General features: G+C 48.5%; 5 protein-coding genes across 5 annotated transcripts; 3 read left to right on the top strand and 2 right to left on the bottom strand.

Annotated features, from left to right (window-relative positions):
- Window positions 1–4,318: 4,318 nt before the first annotated feature.
- On the top strand, window positions 4,319–6,553 carry LOC131208901 (sideroflexin-1-3). Its single transcript, XM_058201836.1, has 5 exons — window positions 4,319–4,927; window positions 4,989–5,337; window positions 5,405–5,490; window positions 5,944–6,071; window positions 6,148–6,553. The coding sequence occupies exons 1-5, from the start codon at window positions 4,767–4,769 to the stop codon at window positions 6,390–6,392; spliced, it is 969 nt and encodes a 322-aa protein (XP_058057819.1). The 5' UTR covers window positions 4,319–4,766; the 3' UTR covers window positions 6,393–6,553.
- Window positions 6,554–6,877: 324 nt separating this feature from the next.
- On the bottom strand, window positions 6,878–10,264 carry LOC131208682 (ran-binding protein 3). Its single transcript, XM_058201498.1, has 4 exons — window positions 10,056–10,264; window positions 8,729–9,837; window positions 8,563–8,658; window positions 6,878–8,489 (listed from the first exon to the last, which is right to left on the bottom strand). The coding sequence occupies exons 1-4, from the start codon at window positions 10,069–10,071 to the stop codon at window positions 8,217–8,219; spliced, it is 1,494 nt and encodes a 497-aa protein (XP_058057481.1). The 5' UTR covers window positions 10,072–10,264; the 3' UTR covers window positions 6,878–8,216.
- Window positions 10,265–10,800: 536 nt separating this feature from the next.
- On the top strand, window positions 10,801–12,786 carry LOC131209381 (puff-specific protein Bx42). The gene is made up of 2 exons (XM_058202437.1): window positions 10,801–11,122; window positions 11,197–12,786. The coding sequence occupies exons 1-2, from the start codon at window positions 10,909–10,911 to the stop codon at window positions 12,636–12,638; spliced, it is 1,656 nt and encodes a 551-aa protein (XP_058058420.1). The 5' UTR covers window positions 10,801–10,908; the 3' UTR covers window positions 12,639–12,786.
- Window positions 12,787–13,126: 340 nt separating this feature from the next.
- Window positions 13,127–16,317, top strand: LOC131209554 (TBC1 domain family member 22B). The gene is made up of 6 exons (XM_058202647.1): window positions 13,127–13,348; window positions 13,419–14,258; window positions 14,355–14,884; window positions 14,970–15,152; window positions 15,219–15,442; window positions 15,508–16,317. The coding sequence occupies exons 2-6, from the start codon at window positions 13,696–13,698 to the stop codon at window positions 15,640–15,642; spliced, it is 1,635 nt and encodes a 544-aa protein (XP_058058630.1). The 5' UTR covers window positions 13,127–13,348; window positions 13,419–13,695; the 3' UTR covers window positions 15,643–16,317.
- Window positions 16,318–16,454: 137 nt separating this feature from the next.
- Window positions 16,455–20,804, bottom strand: LOC131207471 (uncharacterized). Its single transcript, XM_058200085.1, has 7 exons — window positions 20,648–20,804; window positions 19,025–20,490; window positions 18,753–18,957; window positions 18,512–18,684; window positions 17,891–18,438; window positions 17,306–17,734; window positions 16,455–16,910 (listed from the first exon to the last, which is right to left on the bottom strand). Exons 1-6 carry the CDS (start codon window positions 20,802–20,804, stop codon window positions 17,347–17,349), a joined length of 2,937 nt encoding a protein of 978 aa, XP_058056068.1. The 3' UTR covers window positions 16,455–16,910; window positions 17,306–17,346.
- Between the last annotated feature and the right edge of the window lie 1,472 nt (window positions 20,805–22,276).

The following is a 22,276-nucleotide window of genomic DNA, read 5'->3' as shown; positions in this document are numbered from 1 at the left end:
TTTCGCACCTTTCTACTGCTTAAAATAACCATTCCCAGGCACCGCCCGGGGTCAGGACAGAGGGCAGGATCTCAAGCGGTCGCGTGTGGCGTCGTGTACATACACAGCAACCCTTCCACACACAATCCGTATCCGTGTCCGTGTTGCGATCGATCGTAAAGCGGCCACAAACCGAGGGAGGGCAGAACATGATGTAAAAACGACAAAACAGCAACCATTACAATCTTTCGCGCGCAATTCCTGACCGCCATTAACCAAGATCGCGACAAGCATGGTGCGCGCCCCACGTGGTGGACTTCGGGGCGCGGGCACGGCATGTTCCGCGGCACCTATTACACATCCATATAACAATGCTCGGCTGACCTCGCACCGGTTTAGGACCGGTGCACATCCGAGTAACTACTCTTTAAATCCACAAGTATTAGAGACAATATATCTATTTATTCGCGAGCGTAATGGTGAGGCAGACAGAGAGAGAAAGAGAGAGAGTGAGAGAGATAGAGAGAGAAATGGAGGTCAAATTGGCAGTATCATTCCTTCGTTTTACTGGGCCAAGGTTCACCTAAAGTTCGCGGGTAGCACGAGCGGTGGTAGTTACTTCCGTTTTGCTGTGGCGCTGGCAAAGCTGAAGCGAGACGCACGCTGCCGAAGGAGCGCAGTATCGGACAACAAGAAAAGTACCAATAAGTTGCGACCGGCAAAGTTATTTACATTCACGTGGTACACCGCCAGTGTACGCGTACGAACGAAAACCCAACTCTTCTGCCCCTTTATGGCCTATTTGCCGCAGTCTGCGATGTATTACCGTATGAATATATATATATATACACACATATATTAGGCATAGACAGAATAGAAACCAAGCCATTATCATTGTTGTTGCTGTTGGTCTTTGATTTCATGTTATACCCATCGATCCACTCCACCATTCCATACGCTAAAATACTCATTAAGAACGGTAACAACAAGCTGGCCGAACGACTCAAACCGACTGCGGCCGACTACGGTGAACGAAACTATTTCGCAATTCGTTACAAAATATAGCGCACACCGGATAACCAGAGAACAGTACCAACACTTGCGTTTCTAGGTTTTCGGACGGACGAACCGTACGCAAAGCATCCATTTAGCAAACGAACAGAAACCCGTTATTGTGGAACTATCTTATGTTTTTAAATGCTCTCGGCAAACAACAAACCTTCCAATGTGGTCAAATTCGTTGTTCCTACATTACCTGCGAGGTGTTTCCGCTTTCCACTCGTGTCAGACATCGCTAACGTTCTGTTGATGTCGCTAGTCCGTAATGCTCAGTCCGACTCGTTGAGGTACTGCGTACTGTACAATTAACTGTAATTTAGATCAATTAAGAAGCTTCAGAAGCGAAGCGTGCGAAACTTCACTAGACGAACAAAGTTCTCTGAACAAGATAATTCGAACGCGGTGAAATAATAGCGTTACATTCGTTCTCACCACAAAACTCACCACAACACAAACTGAGCGGGTTAACCACCAGCGTGGACGAGAGGTGAGAGACAGAATTCACCGCGCGTGTTAAGGTCCTTTCGAAACGAGGACGAAAGTAGGGGAATAGCAGAAAGCCCCGCCCCTGCGTTTCTTCTTGGTTTTATTATTTTCCCCCGCTTGCTCCGCTGTTGGGTTGTTTGTTTTATTACTTTTCGCACCGCAGTAGATCGTTCGCAGCACATAGAGGCACAGGAAGTGCGTTTTACCTCACCACTCAGCCCGGGGGCAATCTTGTAGATGCAGTTAGATGCACACCGTTGCAGCACGCATACAATCACGGCCGGCCGGTGCATCGGGCGATAGTGTAGGTTGATTCCGGAGGATTTGGCGCCAAAAAGGCGCCGCCATGCTCCGCCATCAATTCGCCGGACCCGGTTAGGTCTCCGATCGGGGCGCAGTCCACTCTCCTTTGGCTGCGTTTGCAGATCGAATTGCGATGGCCCGATGCCTTCCAAGACACACCACAGCCAGCAGAAAGAAAGCATTCATGTTAAAGGCACGGTACCAAAAGCAGAAAATGGAGAGTTGGAGCGGATCGTCCTGAATTAGAGCTAACCAAAAGGGGGCCTACACAGGCGGGGCTACACGTGGTCCCGCCGTGCACCCTCGAAGGCCATCGTAGTGAGTGCACACACCAATGCACCGTAGTGCATGTTGGCGGAGGCGGTTTTACTTTATAACAATCAATGAAAACACAAAATCAAACGTGGCACCTGCGGAAGCCATTAGAAGAAGTATTAGAGGAAGGAGTTAATACCCGGTGACAATTAGTCTTGTACGCGCCAACAAGTTCAGATAGATTTTAAACAAACACCAAACAAATGTTAGCTCCACCCGAGCCCTAAACGTGCATTCTTCCAAACAACCACGGAACGGTTCGGATTGCGGATGGCAGTCACCGATGGCATGGTTTGATTTTGCATCCTGGACAACCGTACGGAAGGCACCTTCATGCAATGGCCACCGATGCCGTCGACTGGACCAAAGATCATCTGTCTGGGACGCAAACGAGACATACCAACAGACAGTTCTGCCACTATTCTACTGCTCCTTTTTCGCCGTACAGTTAGATCCATGTTCGCGAAGCATCTTCATTTCAGCTCCCAAGGCTTCCAAGGTAATAGTTTACTAACTTTTGTTAGGTCTAACTCATTTTAATGAGGCTACGTGAGGCTGCGAGCATCTGTACCTGTTTTGTTAAGCTATTTTTAATGTAACAATCGGTTCCTGAAAAAGGATTTCCTCGTCGATGTACGCGAATTCGCCAGCCGTAAACAGCATAACGGCTGAAGCATAACGATGCTCGGTCAGAAAGCGTGTTTTCCTTACAAATGACAACAGTATTTTTCTGCGGCAGGAAGGAGATAACTAAAAGTTTTCGAAACGGGACGGTGAAGGATGATCACATAAAAAGTTTCGCGCACAACAAATTATGTTGCTCGGAGATCGATCTGCTCGAAACTAGGCATGACCTGTGAATTCTATGTAATAATGACTGTACAACAATCACCATCATCATAAAAACCCTTGTCCCTTTCAGCACACACACCACAAAACCGACATAAGCCAATTTGTGTGAGAACATCAACCCAAAAGTATCCACGCACGCCTTACCGGCACAACGCATTATCTAATTAAACAAGGAAAATGAACAAATTAGTACCACAACCCGTAAGTAAAGATACCAGAAAAACGAACCAACCACGCGCGCGGAAGTGTAGGCAAACGAACCGGATGTTGTACATTACTATCAACGGCCGTGGGCGCAAACCACGGCAGAGATACCCACGGATCATTGGCTAATTCATGTGTAAGAAAAATTATAACATAAAAATATTTCCATCATGCGGTGCGTTTGAGCGGAATGACGACAAAACAAAGATTACGCGACAAACAGAGATAAGTGGCCGAGGGCAAGGGGCAAACGCGTGGAAAGGCTAAAAGTTTAAGGAAAATAGGTATCAAAGAATAAAAGAGGATGCATAATATAAAACCAAGAGAAATCTAAAACCAAAACAAACTGCTCATGCTATGAGATGTTAATTGTTGAAAAAGTTAAATAAAAATGTAATGATAAAAGGGACCTTGTAACTTGTTTGGCTTGAAACAAATCACTACATTCTTTACTATTGTAACATCACATATTACTGTGTTTTCTGTGTTCTCATTCGAATCACATTTTATGTTCTCAATCATTAAATTAGCCCGTGTTCCTGTTTTGAACATTTGAACCACTCAAGTTTTCGTTCTATTTACCGCTTTGTTGAGGGCTGATCCGTCCTTGAGCCTTAGTCCTTGAGTGATAATCTTATTGGACTAGCTCTGAGGAATCCATTCTAGCTAGACTGATGTGACGTCATAAGATTCTCTCTGGGGGCTCGTCCGCAGCCGTTCGCTTCTTGCTCTCACGCACACTGATAATACTTTTATGCGGACGTTTATAGGCGCGATTCCACGGACTGGATACGCAACGGTATCTTCGATGTTTTGTCTAGCTGAAGTCGGTTCGATTGAATCACTTTCTTGATATTGTCTGTTTTAGTATTTAACGTTTAAATAGTTTAAGAGTACTTTGTTTGTGGGAGCAATTTGTTGCTACTCGTTTTGTTTGGGTCGTGCTGGTTTACTCTCTGCCTCATTCAAAACAATCTAGTGCACGCATTTCTTTAAGAGAGTGTACAAACAGAGAGAGAGAGAGAGAGGGAGCGCGTGGATGAGGAGAGAAGTTTTTGGGGTTTTTTTGTTTAAAGTCCTCTCCTTCTAAAAAGCTGTCAAATCGCGAGCAGCAACATCGTGCATTAAAGAAGTGCAAGTCCGTAATTGATAGGACAATCAGCAGCAGCGGTCGCTATCCTGGAACGGTATCAGCGACTGTCCGATTGACCAAATCACTCACCTCTCAGCGTTCGGAGGAATTTGCCTATTGTCAAGCGCGGTCCGCGGTCTCCGGGATGCTAATTCGCTGCGTTTGGCCGAGTGTGCGTGTACTGCAGTGACGGAGGCCACTTCCAAACACTTGCGCTTATCAGTCAGACAGGCACAGTCAGGGTGTAATCGACGGTGGCCACCGCAGTCCTCCAGTCAATGAGTGGGATCTGTCTCCAACGACAGTCTTGAACTGCCAGCGAAACCGCAAGTACCACTTGAACAGGAGCCTACGCTACATCATCGGTCGAGCTTACATAATCCCATCCGCGAGGGTCACCAGGAACCCCCGAGCATAATAGAGTATATCCGTAACCATGGCTACCGAACTACCTCGCGTTAACCTGGACGAACCGCGCTACGACCAGAGTACCTATCTAAATCGTGCGAAGCACTTTCTTATTATCACCAATCCGCTGAATGCGTTCGCCACCGAGGAGCAGCTAGATCGGGCCGCACGCATCGTGCGCGACTATCGGTAAACGATCCGTGACCTAACTAACCCCGTGCCCTTTGCTAACCACTTCCCGTCTTTGCAGAGCCGGAAAGCCGTTGCCGGATGTGCGCAGCGTCGACGAGCTGTGGAAGGCCAAATACCTCTACGACAGTGCGTTCCACCCGGATACCGGCGAGAAGATGTTGCTCGTGGGCCGCATGTCTGCCCAGGTTCCAATGAACATGAGCATCACCGGGTGCATGATGACGTTCTACAAGTCCACGCCGGCCGTAATTTTTTGGCAGTGGTTCAACCAGTCGTTCAACGCGGTCGTGAACTATACCAACCGATCGGGGGCTTCCCCGATCAGCCAGGAACAGCTGTTGACCTCGTACTGCATGGCAACAGGTGGTGCCCTCGTGACAGCCCTTTCGCTGAATCGTCTCGTGCGGGTAGGAACCTGCTGCACATGTGGATGTTTCCGTGAATTCGCACTAAACATCTGTTCGGTATTTGCAGAATGCGCCGCCGCTGGTGGGTCGCCTCGTGCCGTTAGCAGCCGTAGCCGCCGCGAATTGCATTAACATTCCCTTGATGCGCATTCAGTAAGTAGACGCGTGTGTGTGTCTGTGTGAATCGTCGATCGTTGTTTAGAATTACGCTGAGCACGCGACTTGCCGGTGTAGCAAATGGAGTTGCTGCACTTTGCCCGATGTACGATCGTCATGATAGTCGCGATAATCGTAGAATGGCCGGGGGATGAGTTTTGGGGCCATTAAAAATAGAACTGTCACATACTGAGCATTTCAGTGGCGAATAAGGAGCGCTACGACGATCATGGAGTGGTGGCAATGCGTGTTGACATCTCTGAAAGTGTCGCGTGAGTTTATTTATGGATCGCGATGGCTTCTTTTGTGTCGATTACGCCAGAAGGTACCCTACGGAAATAGTTTGGGGAGTGGTAGTGCCACATGTTTTACGCCTGAATGCTCCGCTAAAAAGGTCTACTCATGATCACTTTTCATGGTTACGTTTTGTTTTATTTTTTCTTCCTGTAGGGAGCTGAAAAACGGCGTCACATTGCTGGATAAGGATGGTAAAGAATTGGGTGAATCCGTTCGGGCCGCCAAGGAGGGCATCTCGGCAGTTACCTTCAGTCGTATTCTCATGGCCATGCCTGGCATGGGTAAGGATAACCAGCAACCCCACAATGTGCCACATGTTGCCTAATCGTTGCTTTTTCCCTATCGCAAATCTTTCAGTCTTCACGCCGGTTCTAATGAACAGCCTGGAGAAGCGTGGCTTCCTTCGGCGTTTCCCGTGGGCGAACGCACCGATCCAGACACTGTTCTGTGGGTTGTGTTTAACCTTTGCCACACCGCTCTGCTGCGCCCTGTTCAGCCAGAAGGCTTCGATTGACGTGAACAGCCTAGAAGAGGAGCTTCGTACGAAGCTGCGTGCCGATCGTCCCGAACTAGACGTCGTTTATTACAATAAGGGTCTCTAACAAGTAGATGGAAACTCTGCCACCGCAATTACGCTCAAATGCAACGGTGAAGAAAATTCGCTCTGGCCAATTTGCGTAGCATTTTCGAGAATGAGCATTTTCGTCTTGGTTTAAACACTGCACCAGCAGATCGGAATTGCTAGATATTTCGCACTCCAAACTCCACTCAGACTCCGCACTCCAAACTCCAATCAGAACCATATCGTATATCGTTCTATCGTGCTTCATCTCGCTCTATCTCTGTTGACTAGTTTTAAGTTCCCTCGCTCGGTTGTAACTCATATCCAATTATACCAAGAAATCAGTTCCGTTCGCAAAAAAGTGCAAGTGACAATAAAAGTGCAATGTTTTTTCACCTGTCCCCTACCAAGGGTGAAGGTACGTTTTGTGTTTCGCTTGGCTATACGAAGTAATAGGTACCATATAAAGCGATTGTAACCGAAGGAGCGATCAATCGATTAAAATGCGATGAAATAAAAAATCAATGCCATTGCGAGTATCTAAAGAGAAAGAAAGCTGGTATAAAAAATTAAATATATCTTTCATGAGAGCATGGGCGTAGTACGTCTTGTAGCTTCAGTGTATTGTTGGCGTAAGTGTATTTACTTTATTACGATATTTTCACGATCAATTTCTTCTGCTACCGGCATTATCATACAATTCAGTACCAGCTAAACAGTTGCAGGCGATTTTGGCGCCCGTGAACCAATCAAACCAATCCCCCACATGGGGTCAACAGGATGATGTCAACAGTAGCATAAAAGAATAAAATAGTGTATCTGGGAGCATCGCACATACAATAAGTGTGAAGGGTTCAAAATCTCCATCGTTGCCGTCATTCACAATAATTCGAAGGTACTGTGTGCTCCACTTGGTTCCCTCCTTCTCACAAATAGTGCCTCACCATGGCACACGCGAATATACATTCAAGGGCAAAGGGTGGCAAGTAGCAAACTAGCACAACACTGTAAATGGTCTATTAGAAATAAGCAAACACCCTGTTTCTCTTTGAACTAAATGTACAACCCTAGAACCCCGCGGAGAGCGACACAGCGCCGGCCAAGCGCTAGTCGCTCCCCCTCACGGGGCACGTGAACACATCGCAAAGGTTACGCTTCAGTTAGAATATTGTTTCCGAACCTGGAAGCAATATCTTTGCTTCAAGGTATTTTTTTCACTATCCACTCTATTCCGCCGTTTCCATGGTGTGTACATGGCGTCGATTGTATTGCGAAAATTAAAAATAGTCCACTGACTATCGGCGGAGCATTCTTTCGCATGTACCCATTCTTCTCATCCTGGTGCTGTAAGAGCAATAATTGAGTACAGATTTTTTAAAGTTAAACGGCACGGACTATCGAAATCAGCGTTACCGCCGCATTTGCTACTTTCATCGGCGACCATTTTGTAAAACTTTCCCCACTGCCTAGAACAGTTTGGATTGCTCGTGTTTTTGTTGAATTAAAAAAAATCGATTTATACACCTTTCTTCCGCGGTTTGATCCATCATCATGTTCCGTTTCTCGCGAGCAACCTCTGTGCATAGTATTTTTTCTGATTTCACGTTTGCTTACTTTACTCGACTGTCGCGGGCAGCGTTTGAATAATGGGCACAAATCCTCGACTTTGAATTGATCAACTTTTCAGTTAACATTTACTACCAGCAACATGTGTCGATCTGCCCATGTCGGTGACTACGCTTTTCTCTCTTGCCCACTGAATGGGGTGAGCGGGAAATCGCTTTAAGGTGAATAGGAAAAAACCCGCTAGTAGTTAATGAAGCCGAAAACAAACAAAAAAAAAACACGCACACAACACACAGACTTAAGACGATGGTGGCGCCGATAAGCTGTGGCGCTTCTTAGCGGTCGGTTCAGCGGTAGTGGGGCTGTCCTCGGGATCCGGAGCTGTTCGTGAGTCGTCCGTTGACCCATCTACCGCTATACTCTCGTCGCCCTCGCCACTGACTGCTCCAACCAGCGGCGGTTGGTTATCGTCCTTGTTTTCTTTCGCCGCCTCCTGTTCAGCCATCTGCTTTGCCGTTTCGATACGCTTCGTAAGCTCTCGGTGCAGCTTCGTGATCACTTCGGGCCGAGACTGCAAAAGAGTGTCAACATTAACGCAGTGCACTGCGAATGGTGGTAACCGAGTATCGGATGGACAGTCTTACCATCACGAGAAACACTTTGATTTGTCCAGTGCTGTCGATAGCTGTTAGACGCAAGCTTTTTTGGCTCGGTTGTTCGGCGATCATGCCAGACCAGACCTGAGGTGCAAGAGCAGGCAAAACATGATAGACTCTGAGCATCCTTTTAACTTCAGGATCGTAGGCCTACCTTGGTGTTGATGAGAACACGTAGATTACCCGACTGTCGAAACACGACGCGAGATTCGTTGTTATCTTTATCGTTCAATCGCAGCATGCCATGACCACGTTCCTCCCAGTTCGATTTGGCGAATGCAAATAGTTTGCATGCAATCTCTACCACGTTCCGCTCGTCCTCCTCGCCGGTAATTGTTTCCACTTCCTCGTACTTACGCTTCAGGGCACCGCGACTTTCCTCATACCTTCTGGCCGCTTCCTCCAAACTTTCGCGATCCCTCGGCTCACGGCTACTGCCATCGGATGAATCGGATCCGTCCTTTCCGCTCGGAGCTCCACCCATCGCAGTGCCTCCTGTAGCAGCCGCCCCGGTTGCAGTTGCACTATCACCACCGCTGCCTCCTCCTCCTCCTCCTCCAACACTTCCTGTTTCACCGGTGCCGCTCGTTGCAAACGAAAACCCCGTCGTCGGAAGAGAGTTTCTCGCGCCCGTGTTGGCCAAATTTTCGCCGGTCACTCGCTCGTGTACGTTCTGACCGAAAACAAATCCGGAAGCTTCACTAAGCGTGGATTTGCCAACGTTCGCGAAGAGGTTCGATTTCGGCAGGGAAGCACTCTTTAGCTTAGCCAATGGATCGACGCTGTTGCTATTGCTGTCTCCTTTGCCACCGGCGGAACCATCCTTCGAATCGCTGGTTTCGTTCTCGGTCTGATCGTCTTCGCTGTGTTGCATTTTAAGAAACGGATTCGAAGCCACTGACGGCGGTGCTGCAGGGTCGTTTCCGTTCTTTTCTGCACCATTGCCTTCCCTGTTGGCGCCGATACCGCCGAAGCTCAATTGGGATGGTTTTAGCACGCTCGGTTTGAGATTGAAGCTGTTGCCCAAGATACCGCCACCGCCGCTGCCGCTGCCACCACCCGAGCCAGTGATGGACGGGGAAGGCGATATGCTGTTGCTGGACGAAGATCCACCAGCGAGAAAGGACGAGCCACCGAACGTGGACTGGCGTAGGATGCTCGATTTAAGTTGGAAGCCAGAGGACGGTTGCACGGCGCCACTCGACCCGTTACTGCTGTTCGATTGAGACGATTCCTGCTCTTCGTTCAGCATGTTGTCGTCCCCTGCGAAACAACAAAATACGAAAACATTAGTACACTGCCACTGATAAAACGAAACAGGTTCGCCCGCCTTCGGCGGCATCGCAGCTAGAACCCCTTAAAGAAGGAACACAACGCCGGGAACGACGATGTAACGCAAGCACAGCAAATTCAGCCAAAGAACGTGATGCGCGTTGCGGGAATCGTTTTTCTTTAGCAATGATACCGTACTCCGCACTTACGTTCAACATTCGCCATTCGGCAGAAGCGTTCTTTTCTTTCTCCTCAATATACACACTTTTGGCTGGCGGCTGATGGAATCTTCCAGGATGTGATAATCTTTTGTTTATCTGGTGGATGTTCGGTTTACAGTGCTATTGCTTTTCACTGTGCTTTCACTGTATATTGAACAAAAACCCTGTTCCAGAACCGTGTTTTGCTATTTGGGCGCTGCGGTACAGTCTTTCGCTCCAGCTAAGATACGAAACGCGAAACACGAACCCTCTATCAAGAGATGAGCGTGAAAGAGTGGTTTGTGACTTAACGTCTCCAGCCAGCGGAATGACCAAGTTGTGCCGATCGACCTCAAGTTCTATCTTGTTCTGTTGCTAGGGTGTGGGAAATGGACTGTGATGCGAAAGACAGTAACTGCGATGTGGAGTATCCGTCCTCCCAGTATAAACAAAGTACTGTCAAAACAGACAAATTGCCAATCGCTTTGCACCGACACCAGATGCGGTTGGAATAAACACATAAAATAATTGTCGCTTTTTTTCAAGGTGCTCGTAATTAAAATAAATAAGGAAAAATTGTATGTATCTAGTAGTTTCTGGCAAAGGTTAGTAACTTATAATTTAACTCATTTCAACCAGTAGTCGGCGTAATGGTGCCATACGGGAGGCCAACGCACGACCCTGACGCGGTTCTATTTGGGCTGTCATGGAGACATTTTCTTTTTTTCCTCCGTATCCTAAAAGCAGTCGAGTGTTGAGTGTTGGATCGCAATAAAATTGGGACGTTTGCGCCTCAAACTGAAGTAAATTTTCATAGTTTAGTTTACTTCTCGTACCTGCAAAGGTCACGATCTGTGCAACCATGTCTTTGTCGAGTGTGCTTCCGGCCCCAACCAATCCGGTATGGGATCGGGACGATGAGCGCAAAATGAAAACACCGTCGATGGGTGCGTTGGTCAGCGCCAAGGTTGCAGCACCGCCATACGGTCAGCGTAAGGGATGGATTCCACGAACAGAGGCCGATTTTGGTGACGGCGGAGCATTCCCCGAGATTCACGTGGCACAGTATCCACTGGGTAAGCTTAGCAGTAAACGTAGAAATACTGTCCGAGGGAAATGCGAGGTTGCTAAGTTCATTGTCTTACTGCAGCCATGGGAGCTCCCGGAAATGCGTCGAAGAAATCGAACGCCCTTGCCGTCCAACTGGACCAGACGGGAAAAGTAAAGTACGATGCGATCGCGCGACAGGGCCACTCGAAGGATAAGATCGTTTATTCAAACATCAACCAATTGCTGCCGGCCGAGGTACTTGCCGAGGACTCGGAAGAGTTGCAGCTACCGGATGAGGAAACCATTAACGACATCACGGAGAGCACACGGAAGGCGCTGGAGAAGCTGACCAATCAAAAGATCGTCTCAGCGATGCCTGTTCGGGCAGCTGAGAAGCAAGCACCGGCTCAGTACATTCGCTATACGCCCTCCCAACAGGGTGATGCGTTCAATTCCGGTGCAAAGCAGCGAATCATACGCATGGTCGAGGCCCAGGTTGATCCGATGGAACCGCCTCGGTTTCGAATCAACAAGAAAATTCCCCGTGGGCCACCGTCCCCGCCAGCTCCGGTACTGCATTCGCCTACTCGCAAGGTGACGGTGAAGGAGCAAAAAGAGTGGAAAGTACCGCCCTGCATATCGAACTGGAAGAACGCCAAAGGGTACACCATTCCACTCGACAAGCGTCTGGCAGCGGATGGGCGCGGTTTGCAACAGGTGCATATAAATGAAAAGTTTGCCAAAATGGCCGAAGCATTGTACATTGCCGATCGGAAAGCTCGCGAGGCAGTCGAAGCGCGCGCACAACTGGAAAAGAAGTTGGCCCAAAAGGAGAAGGAAAAGAAAGAAGATATGCTGCGCCAGATGGCACAACGTGCACGTGACGAGCGTGCCGGTATTCGCCACCCTGATGCAGCTGGCGGTGATGGAGGTGGCGGTCCTGGTGCGACTTCGGCTGAGCTGCGTGAACGTGACGAAATACGTGCCGAGCGACACCGAGAACGGGCACGCGATCGCAATTTGGCCCGTGCAGCGCCAGAAAAGCGCTCGAAGCTGCAACGCGAACGTGAGCGGGATATTTCCGAGCAGATTGCGCTGGGAATGCCGGCTAAAACCAATATTGCTGGCGAAGCACAGTTCGATCAGCGGTTGTTCAACACATCAAAGGGAATGGATTCGGGCTACGGTGACGATGAAGCGTACAACGTGTATGATAAGCCTTGGCGCGAATCGGGCACCCTCGGGCAGCATCTGTACCGTCCGAGTAAAGCACTGGACAACGATAATTATGGTGCTGATTTAGAAAAGATCGTTAGCACAAACCGTTTTGTACCGGATAAGGAGTTCAGTGGCACGGATCGTAGCACTCAGAATGTGCGGCAAGGACCGGTGCAGTTTGAAAAGGAGGAAGATCCATTCGGTTTGGATCAGTTCTTGACGATGGCAAAGAAGGCACCGAAGCGGAAGGAAGATTCGTCGTCCGCACCCAGCGGCAGTGGGAGCAGCAGTCGTGACAAGGACCGCAAGAAGCGTAGAGACTAAATGTGGAACATTTCCTAATGAACCGGCTGGACATGTGGTACACCATAAATCATTTAATTCTCAAACCCCTAACATCAGACAAATCTTTTCATACTCGAGGAAACATTTTCTTTTTGATAGACTAAGAGATCAACAAAAAAAGTTAATAAAGGTGAAAAAAGGAAGTTGATTGTTTAGGAAAATTTTTGTGAAAGAAGCCCCTTTTAATGACACCATTTATTTGGTTCCCCAATAAACGAACCTTCAACGACGCCTTTAAGATTAATCGTTTTAGAGTTTTGGTTCGGAAATTCCGGCACAACTCAAGAAATATACCAACAACTTGCGTCTACAATGTATGGCTCACTACTGCACAGGATCTTACAGGCTCGGAAGCATAAGTTAGTGTCTTTCAACCTTTGAGCATAAACTTTCAGCCAAACTGTCAAGTGACGAGGAATTGGGTGGGAGCAAAAAACGAAACACTGTTTCGGTTGGGTTGGATGATCGGTTCGGCCAGACCAGAGAGAGCGGGACAGAGGGAACCGAAACCTAATTGTTGGGAATTGTGATTTTGTGTTGCGTTTCTTTGGTTTCGTCATCAAGGAAAACTCTTCTGTGGCGCGATTCACGATACGCGCTTAAAACGACGTCATCTTACCACCCACTGCCATACGTATTTGTGTTGCTTTTGTTCATGCTATCCAGGACCGACCGGGTACGATTTCCGGGTACGTACATTATTTGCACTTCGCAGCCTGGCACCATCGATCACACGCCACTAACGAGGCGACTTTACAGAACACTGGTAAATACTCCGCTAGATGTAGCTGCCTCCGCTGGTATTATTTGCGTCCATTGGCCTTATTGGGCATACGTGCAACAACTATCGTCCGAATCGTCTGCATGTTCAAGCAACCATACGGTGGCCCCGGTACCTTGCAGCGATCAATCGCCCCCAGTGCTTAATGTTATTCTGTGGCGTTGGAGACGAATTACTCGGACCTAAGAACACGTTTCCGCTACTGTAGGAAGCCGCTATTTATTTCCACGTCATTCGGGCACTACCAGCCGGGACATGAGCAGCAGTGGTGCTGGCACCGCTGCCTCCGCTGGTACCGCCACTGCCACAGAGAGTGTGGCTTCTTCGTCCTTTTGGCGCACCAACAGTCGCTCGATTCCGGGCCGGCCTACGACCGTCGCGAATCGGCTCGGCGGTGGACGTCCGATCGGTTCGGGTTCAAGTTCTTCGTTCCAGGACTATCAGGAGTCGGTGAGCGACGCCTGGGATCTGGGAGATGACGAGTTTTGTATCATTTCCGGAGTGGTCGATACACGCATATCGAAACGAGCTTCTCAAACGGCCGCCCTGAATGTTATAAAAACTCACAAAAGCGGCAAAACGTCGCAAACGTCGGTATTGCCACAGGAAATGCGTGAAATGCCAAAAGGAAGTGTTCTCATAAGAGACAGAACAGAATCTTTGGAACAGACGGAGGGCGGAGATCGAACAGCGTTGGAGGGCACTGCATCCGATCAGATCGGGCTTCGAATAGAGAGTTTAGACATTCATTCTACGCGGGTGCTGACGGCCAGTCCGGGCAGCCCTACCGATGGGTTGGTGTACGCGAACGATAATCGGTAAGTAAATGATTTGGTGGCTCATTATTAAGCGCCTCATCATTATCTGAGTCGCTACTGTTAATGATAACGAACCATGCATTCTTTTTAATTCAGTCTACGGCAAAGATTTCACGCATATCCCGGCCGTCCACAACTGCTGAAACTCTCCTCCAACGTAGCGGCCAAGGACGTTGAGTGTGAATCGAAATATGAAAAGTTCAGCAACATACTTGAGGCACCACTCCTGAATCTTCTTGCCTTGAAGGAACTCAGTTGGTCCGGCGTACCACGCAAGATGCGGGCAGTTACTTGGCGCCTGCTCTCCGGCTACCTTCCGACTAGCCTTGAACGGCGCCAGACGGTGCTGGAGCGAAAGCGCGTTGACTACAGGAAGCTCGTCCAGCAATACTTCGACGCCGAGCGGCGTGACGAAAGCCAACAGGACACGTACCGCCAGATCCACATCGATGTGCCGCGCATGAACCCCACTGTGTCCCTCTTTCAGCAGCAGCTCGTGCAGGAGATGTTCGAACGTATTCTCTTCATCTGGGCCATTCGGCATCCGGCGTCTGGCTACGTGCAGGGCATTAACGACCTTGTGACACCGTTCTTCATCGTCTTCCTGCAGGAAGCCGTCGGACCGGGTAAGTTAATCTACGAAACGTTCGTGAATGGGAAGAAGACAATGTTGTCACTTATCTTCACTGCCACCACTTTGTTTGCATGCAGATAAAGAGCTAGAACAGTGCCAACTTGAATCGCTCAGCATCGAGCAGCGTGACATCATCGAGGCGGACTCTTTCTGGTGTTTGTCCAAATTTCTTGACTGCATCCAGGATAACTACATCTTTGCTCAGCTTGGCATTCAGGCGAAGGTGAACCAGTTGAAGGAGCTTATTCAGCGGATTGACGGTAAAAGGATACTCAATCTCTTCCGGAAGATCACCGATCGATCGCAATTGTCTGTCATTTTTACAGGGACTCTTCATCGACACCTGCAAACACATGGTGTGGATTACCTGCAGTTTTCCTTCCGGTGGATGAATAATTTACTGACACGCGAGCTACCACTTTATTGCACTATCCGGCTCTGGGACACGTACCTAGCCGAGTCGGACGGCTTCGCCGTATTTCAGTTGTACGTTTGTGCCGCCTTTCTGCTGCACTGGCGTGATCAGCTACTGCAAGAGAAGGACTTTCAGGTATGACCGCAGGTTCCGTTTAGGATTAGTAAGAGATTGCTAATGGTCACTTTTTGCACTCGCAGGGACTAATGCTACTGCTGCAGAATCTACCGACTCATAACTGGATGGACTCGCATATCGGCGTGCTGGTTGCGGAAGCGTTTCGACTCAAGTTTACGTACGCTGACGCTCCGAAGCATCTGGAGGGCAAAAGTTGACCCGGAATGGCATCGGACGCTGGCTATCATAATTATTGTAGGAACTATCTATATAAGATCATCTAGGAACGCGCGAACGGTTCCAGAAGTTTGCGTACTGTCAAGGGATAGCGGAGAACAGGGCAACGAAGAGAAGCAATCGGCATACAACGTTTCTTGTAGAACAAGCGACAAACGAGGGAACAAAGCTGCGATCGAGCGAAGACGAAAGGAGTAATAGAAGGTATATGAAAATTTTGCCTTTGCCTTTCCCCCAGAACCATCGTTCCAGTAGCAAACTGGTCGACGCATGGTGAAAATGGTCGCTTGTTTTTTGCGAAGGAGGAAGTATTAATAACGTTTGATTTTCGTGGGTTTTTGTTCCGGTGTTAGGTTTCAAAAACTTTGATAGAAAACATGATGAATTTTTATACACAGAAAATGAACCGATTTACAGTCGACCGCTGCACCATGAGCAGCAATTCATGCGCCATAGCTTTTGGTGGGGTCCGCCGAAACAATTATGGGGCTTCCGCGTTGATATCCACAATAGAACATGTAAATGTAACGAAGGCAACGACGTGATGAGTGAAAATGATGAAAATAGCTTTGAGGTCCGCGACAACTGCAATTTCCGTGCGGAACATATTTGACGGAACGGAACGATGTCTAATATTAACGGATGATAATGAAGAAGCAAGGAAAATCACCAACCAATTAGTTAATTGTAAGAAAATAAATGAAAATAAATCAAACCAATACCAATAGCTTTACCGGAGTAGTGCGTGTTGATTTTTATTTCTCCTGCCATCTGGTAGGATCAAGATAATCCAACATTTTTACAGCACCTTATGCTACTTTTATGCTTAATCTAAACCAGTTGAACAAATAGGCAATATCTCTTCCGCAAAACTGGGAACTGTTTCGATATGATAACAATCGCAAAATATTTTTTTTAATACCACTGAGACGCCAAAAACGTATTACACATTACTCGAGGGATGTAACAAACCTACCAAAAAGACCAAAAACGGAACGCATCAACAAGTATTTACAAATATTTGTTATTCGATTGGCTTAAGTACGAATCGTTATTGCTGTTGTGGGCTTATGGAAATTACTATTATTGATAATCAACTTTTAAATGCAGGGCATTAGGAGCATTATTAATAATAGTGTCGCCAGTTGTTTTCCGGTATTTCGAATGGCAAAGTGGTAAGGCGTTACACGTATACCATCATCGCGTTGAATGTGATCTTATGGTTGATTCCGACAAAAAAGACTAATAACTGAAAAAATTGAAAAAACAACAATTAGAAAATAAAATACAAGATTAAACAAAAAGCTAAATGAAATGATTGGGCTGAATATAACATAGAAACCCCAAAAACTAATGTGAGGAATAGCCTGAAAAGCCAAGAACGTTTCAAATCTATTTTACAACAAAAATATATTCGTTTATTGTTAATTTTTCTTCGAATGTAGGGCGACCTTTTGCCAACTGGAAGTAGCAGAATTTCCAACTGTGTCGGACGAACTACATTAGCAGTTACGAGTTGTGTACACGATGCTAGCCGTAATGTCGAACGTGTTATCATAGTTACATACAGTTTTCAATAGAAGAAATCACAACAACAAAATAGAACTAACACTACAATAAGTCAAAGAATAGCCACAGCATTACCTCGAAAACGAAAAAAATCCCTGAATTCGTCCATATACCGTTCAGTAGCAGTCTGCATCATTTACGTCGGCAGCGTAGTACGAAAACAGCACATCGTCCAGTAGTGAGCCAAAGCTTTCCGTTTGCTTCAACCAGCGCTCCCGACTGCTCACCATCGCAGGCAGATCGATCGATCGGACACGTTGCAAAAAATGCTCCGGAGTAACCGCCGCGTACTGATGAAACAGATCTGCGTGCCGCAATGATGGCTCGCAACCACAATCGTCACCAATCGATGGAGCGGCCATGGTGACGTGCGGTTTGTATGTCACCGACAACAGGTTCATGTCGTTGAGATTAACGATCGAATCGATGATCTCGTCAGCAATCGCTGTACGGCACGCCAGATTGGCGCTACTGTAGTCAGCATCGTTTCGACGGCGCGGAGCACTTTCGGTACTTTGATCTGGAGATTTTTTATCTCCACCCGTTACGATCGTAGTTTCTCCTGTGCCGGCAGATGTTTCTTGCATTACGCTTGTAGTGGAAACAAACGATGAACTCACGCTGGCACTCGTCGAGGAGCTGTTCAAAGCTGATTCCAACTTCCTGGCAGGTGAAACTGATGTGGGTGTCGTGGACGACGATCCACCTGATCCGAGGGTCGACGAGAGATTCTGATAGTAATCGAGAAACGCATACTTATTCAGATAAGACATTAGCCGTTCGATTACGCTTGTCGCTTCCTTCACCACTTCCAAATCGCAATCATCGCCGAGGCAAGCGAGCAGCACACCGAGGCAGCCTCGTAACGACAGCTCATTCAACACCTTCATCAGCCGCGTTTGAATTTCACGCTCGGTAAGCGTGACGATTTTCTTGTGCTCCTTTGAGAACGTCACCGACGGAAAGGTGCCGTCAATCATACCCTGATGCTGGAACTGGCGACACATTACGAGGCGCCAGAAGTCCAGTGCGTTTATCTTTACCTCCCAGTAGAGGTCATGTGCGGCCGCGTATGCGAGCACGGAGAAAACGCTATCGAGGCACTGGGCTTGTATTTTGTGGTTGGCGTAGATCTCACGCACTGTGCTGACCGCTTCCCGTCTCACCACACCTTCACTTTCGTTTTCGATCACGTAGATCAAGTGGTTCTGGTACGAAGGGAGAAAACGTGAAATTCATGTAAACAACAATCGGTTTCGTTCTTTTTTTAAATAAAACTACCATCAGTGAAAGCTTGGAGAGCGATTGATCCCAGAAAAGGCGTATTTTCACCATTAACGTCAAGCAGCGTAAGGCCGAGGCACGCACGTATGCTTCGGTATCGTTTTTAGCGGATGTTTCCACTACAGAAATGATATCACAATCGAGAATGTGCTTCTGAAAGGCGGGGAATTCTGTAAAATAAAAAGAACGAAAGTATGAATTTGCTGTACAAGTGTACAACGAACTGCGATCACGTTACTGATATGAGAAATTATGACGATCGAGGCGAGAAGTTCTAGGGCAGAATCGCGTGCCTCCCAGCTCGGGTCGTGCAACCTTTTGTAGATGACACGTCCTACATACTCCAGGCCCGAGCCATCAATATTGTCCATCAGCAGTGCCAGGTTCGGGGCCAGAAAGTGTTCGATCGAAATTTGTGTCAACTTAAGCGCCTGAACCACCAACTGCAAGAATAGTACTAAATTATATTAACCGGTCGGCGTACTCTTTCAGCGTATTCAATGAGTTTACCCTCGGGGGAAGGTTGGCGTTGGTCAGCAAGTTGAGCATAAAATTAACGATCGTTGTCGCCTCGATGCAATCTTTCCACGTGATGCTGTAGCTTTCAATCAGTGTTATCAGCCCATTGATAATCGCCGACAGTAGGTTCGGTTTGCTGAGAATAAGATCTACTTTTGCAGTGCCATCCCCTGGCTCTCCAGCACCTTTGGTAGACGGGCAGCACATACCCGGTAGAAACTCCTTTAGCAGATACACGAACGCTTGGAAAGCGATAACTGCGCGATGACGCGGCAATTTGTGGGTCGTCACGATGCCCTGGATTGACTTGCATGCCAGCTCCGTGACGTTAAGGTTGTAGGCCTGAAAGATGTCCCGGCAGGCGTAGATTAACCGGACCGTAAATTCGCACGCAATGTCGTAGAGTTTGGTGCAAAACTTTTCGATGTAATCTGGCAACTCTTTCGATGCCAAACATTGCATTTCGTACAGAACGGGAAACAGCTGCAGCAGCAAAATTTGATCTCCGAATCGTATGCTTTGGTTCTTAAGCACCACCTCTTCGGGAGCCCGATCGCCAAGTATACGCCACAACGCATGGTGTGTTTCCGCCATCAACATCACGTTCTGCACGTTTCCCCGACGGATCGAGAAGTTTACATAATTGAGAAAGTTGATCGTGTACCGATCGAATGTTAAATCCACTGCATCGAGTGGGTCGTCTGGCGGGATCTCCGTGGTGCAGAGCCGGGCACAATTGGCGTAAATGTGCGTTTGCCAGATTTTCGCCAAAAACGTATGATCGTGCATGGTGTCGGTGAACTTCCAGAGATTAAGCTGAAATTTGTACTTGTAAAGGATAAAATAGGCAACCCGTGTCCGCTGCCGCGACTCGATGATCCTTCGGAACAGTGTTTGCATAAGACTCAACAGCGGCGTGATGATCTTTTGCGAGTGATCATCGTTCACGAGAACCGCATCGTCCTGCTCCGGGCTCTTCCACACGGCATCGATTAGCGGGGAAAGGATCGTGCGAACGATTTCCTGCACCTCGTCGTAGTCTCCCATCGCACAGAAGCGCTCGAGCACTTCGTAGATGAACAGAGACGTCTCGCGTGTGATGTAAATCGTCTGGTAACCGTTGTAATAATCAAGGCAGATGCGCCACGAGCCGGACTGCTTGATCCAGCTCATCCCCATCGCATGCCCAGAGATAGCCTTCAGCACCAGCACGTGGCCGAGCTTGATCGATGGATTTTGTAGCTTTCCGTTGCGCTGGATGCATTCCTGGAAGCGGTCCAGCATCCGATTGCTGGTTTGGACTCGGGCAAAGTCCCACTCATTCTCGACTATCATCGCCAGCAGCTGCAAAGTGAAGGCGCCGATATCGGTGGCCGGTGGTCGATCACTTTCCCACTGCTGCAGCATCGTCTCAAGCCAACGGAACGCCTCCGGTGACTTTATAAGCTTACGGTGCTCTACGAATGGCGAAAAGGGAAACAAACATAACTCAAACCAATACTCGTATCGCCCCATTTTGACTAGTCACTCCATGACTCTGATAAGAACGCACTTCCGCCGTTCGATTCATTGATTTTGACACCTTTCCGCATCGTTTCATATTGATTTTCGTACCTTCTTCATACTTGCCCGACAGATGGCTGATAATCATCTCCAGGTAGACGTCGTTGTTAATCCGAAAGTCCCGATTAACAAACGCTGCCAAAACCTTGTGGAACTTGTCCTGGCAACTATCGCCCGGTTGGGGTTGCTGGCGTTCTGCGGGCTCCATTGGGCCGCCTGCTCTGGACTTTCCGCCCGTTCCCGTGGCCGTCTCTGCGGACATCAGCGGATTCCGGTTGCCCTTCGTTAAGTCGCACTACGATCACAGTCAGCGGCACTGAATGCTGCTCATCGTCGCACTAAAGCGCCCCACACTCAGGATGCTAGTGCGCACTCGATGGACAAGTAAACATGCCCAGTAAATAGCTAAACAAACGACAGCAAGCAAGCGTGAGCGCAGATTCAACCGATCGGGCGATCAACTTAGCCGCTGCTCTCCGTTGTTTTGACAGCTGACAGCATGTCTACGCTGAGTTACGAGTACCGTTGGTCGCAATCGATGAAAATCCTAACCGTTGCAAACTGCGATGACTTTAAATTTAAGGTAAGGTAGCTAATTTCACACAGATTATAGCCATTTTGCTACGTTCTTTGCGTGGCGAAGAAATATTAATTACATTTTGAATTTGCTGTTCAGTCATTGCCAAGAAACCTAACCGGTGAACCGCTCGGCGATTCTACGATGTGAAACTGCCAAAATCGACGAACGAACGGGTTCGATGCAAAATAATCAATTCGATCGAAGGTAGGTGTGTATGTGTGGTCTCAAAGGAGCACCGCAGAGTGTGCGTGCGGACCTCGTGTAGCGGTTTTGTTTGGCAGTCGCGCATTTGTTTCGCAGTCGCAGTCGAGTGAAGAAAGCAGCAGAGGAGCGACATTTTCGTGCTAGGAAATCAGAGAAGTTTTCGCGTAGCACACCCTCCCAGTGTGGATCCAAGTAAACAGTGGCAACCAAAGAGAAGTGGCGAGCAGTAAACACGATCCAACAGGAACACTCGAGCTGCGAGCATGCGACACGCCGTCACAGGCCACCCGTGCGCTTGCAAATTTCGCGTGAACTGTGTGAAAAATGTAACAAAAGTTGGCCGAGCGTTCCAGGAATTGCTTCCCGTCGAAACATCGGGCACAGTTCTTAGCCGGCGGGTTCTTGACCCTCTTCCGTGTTTCGCTGTCGATTCCGGCCCGAGTTTTCCAGCGAATTCCTGGCCTTTGTCAAACTGGCCCCGCACATAGAGTTCGCCGCCGTCGGTCGCAGTCATTCTCCGTTCTCCACATCCCGACGACGTTAGCGAAGGCGACGACACATACACGCGGGTTCTACACACAGCGCGGCCAGCGGGTATCGCAACGGGCACGCGCGACAACCGCAACCAACAGAGTGAGCGAGAGAGAGAGGGAGACAGCTGATCGATCTAGCGTCTCGTGCGGAAAAGGATCGTGACCCGCGGGCGGCCGCCGCGTAAGTGAGAGAGAGAGAGGAAGCCTTCCAGGAGTGTGTTATTATTCGTCGCGCCCGCGATTGTCTCCGGTCTTCGCCTCTTGTGCCGCATCGCCGGGTCACTCGCGCTCTTCCTTGGCCAACACACGCGCACACACGCGGTGTGCCGGCCGTCGACCCAAAGGGGCTCTTCAGGGGACGGG

The sequence above is a fragment of the Anopheles bellator genome, chromosome 2, assembly GCF_943735745.2.
Source record: "Anopheles bellator chromosome 2, idAnoBellAS_SP24_06.2, whole genome shotgun sequence".
Taxonomy (NCBI): domain Eukaryota; kingdom Metazoa; phylum Arthropoda; class Insecta; order Diptera; family Culicidae; genus Anopheles; species Anopheles bellator.
The sequence above is the reverse complement of the archived record's forward strand: the minus strand, read 5'-3'. Positions and strand labels throughout refer to the sequence as shown.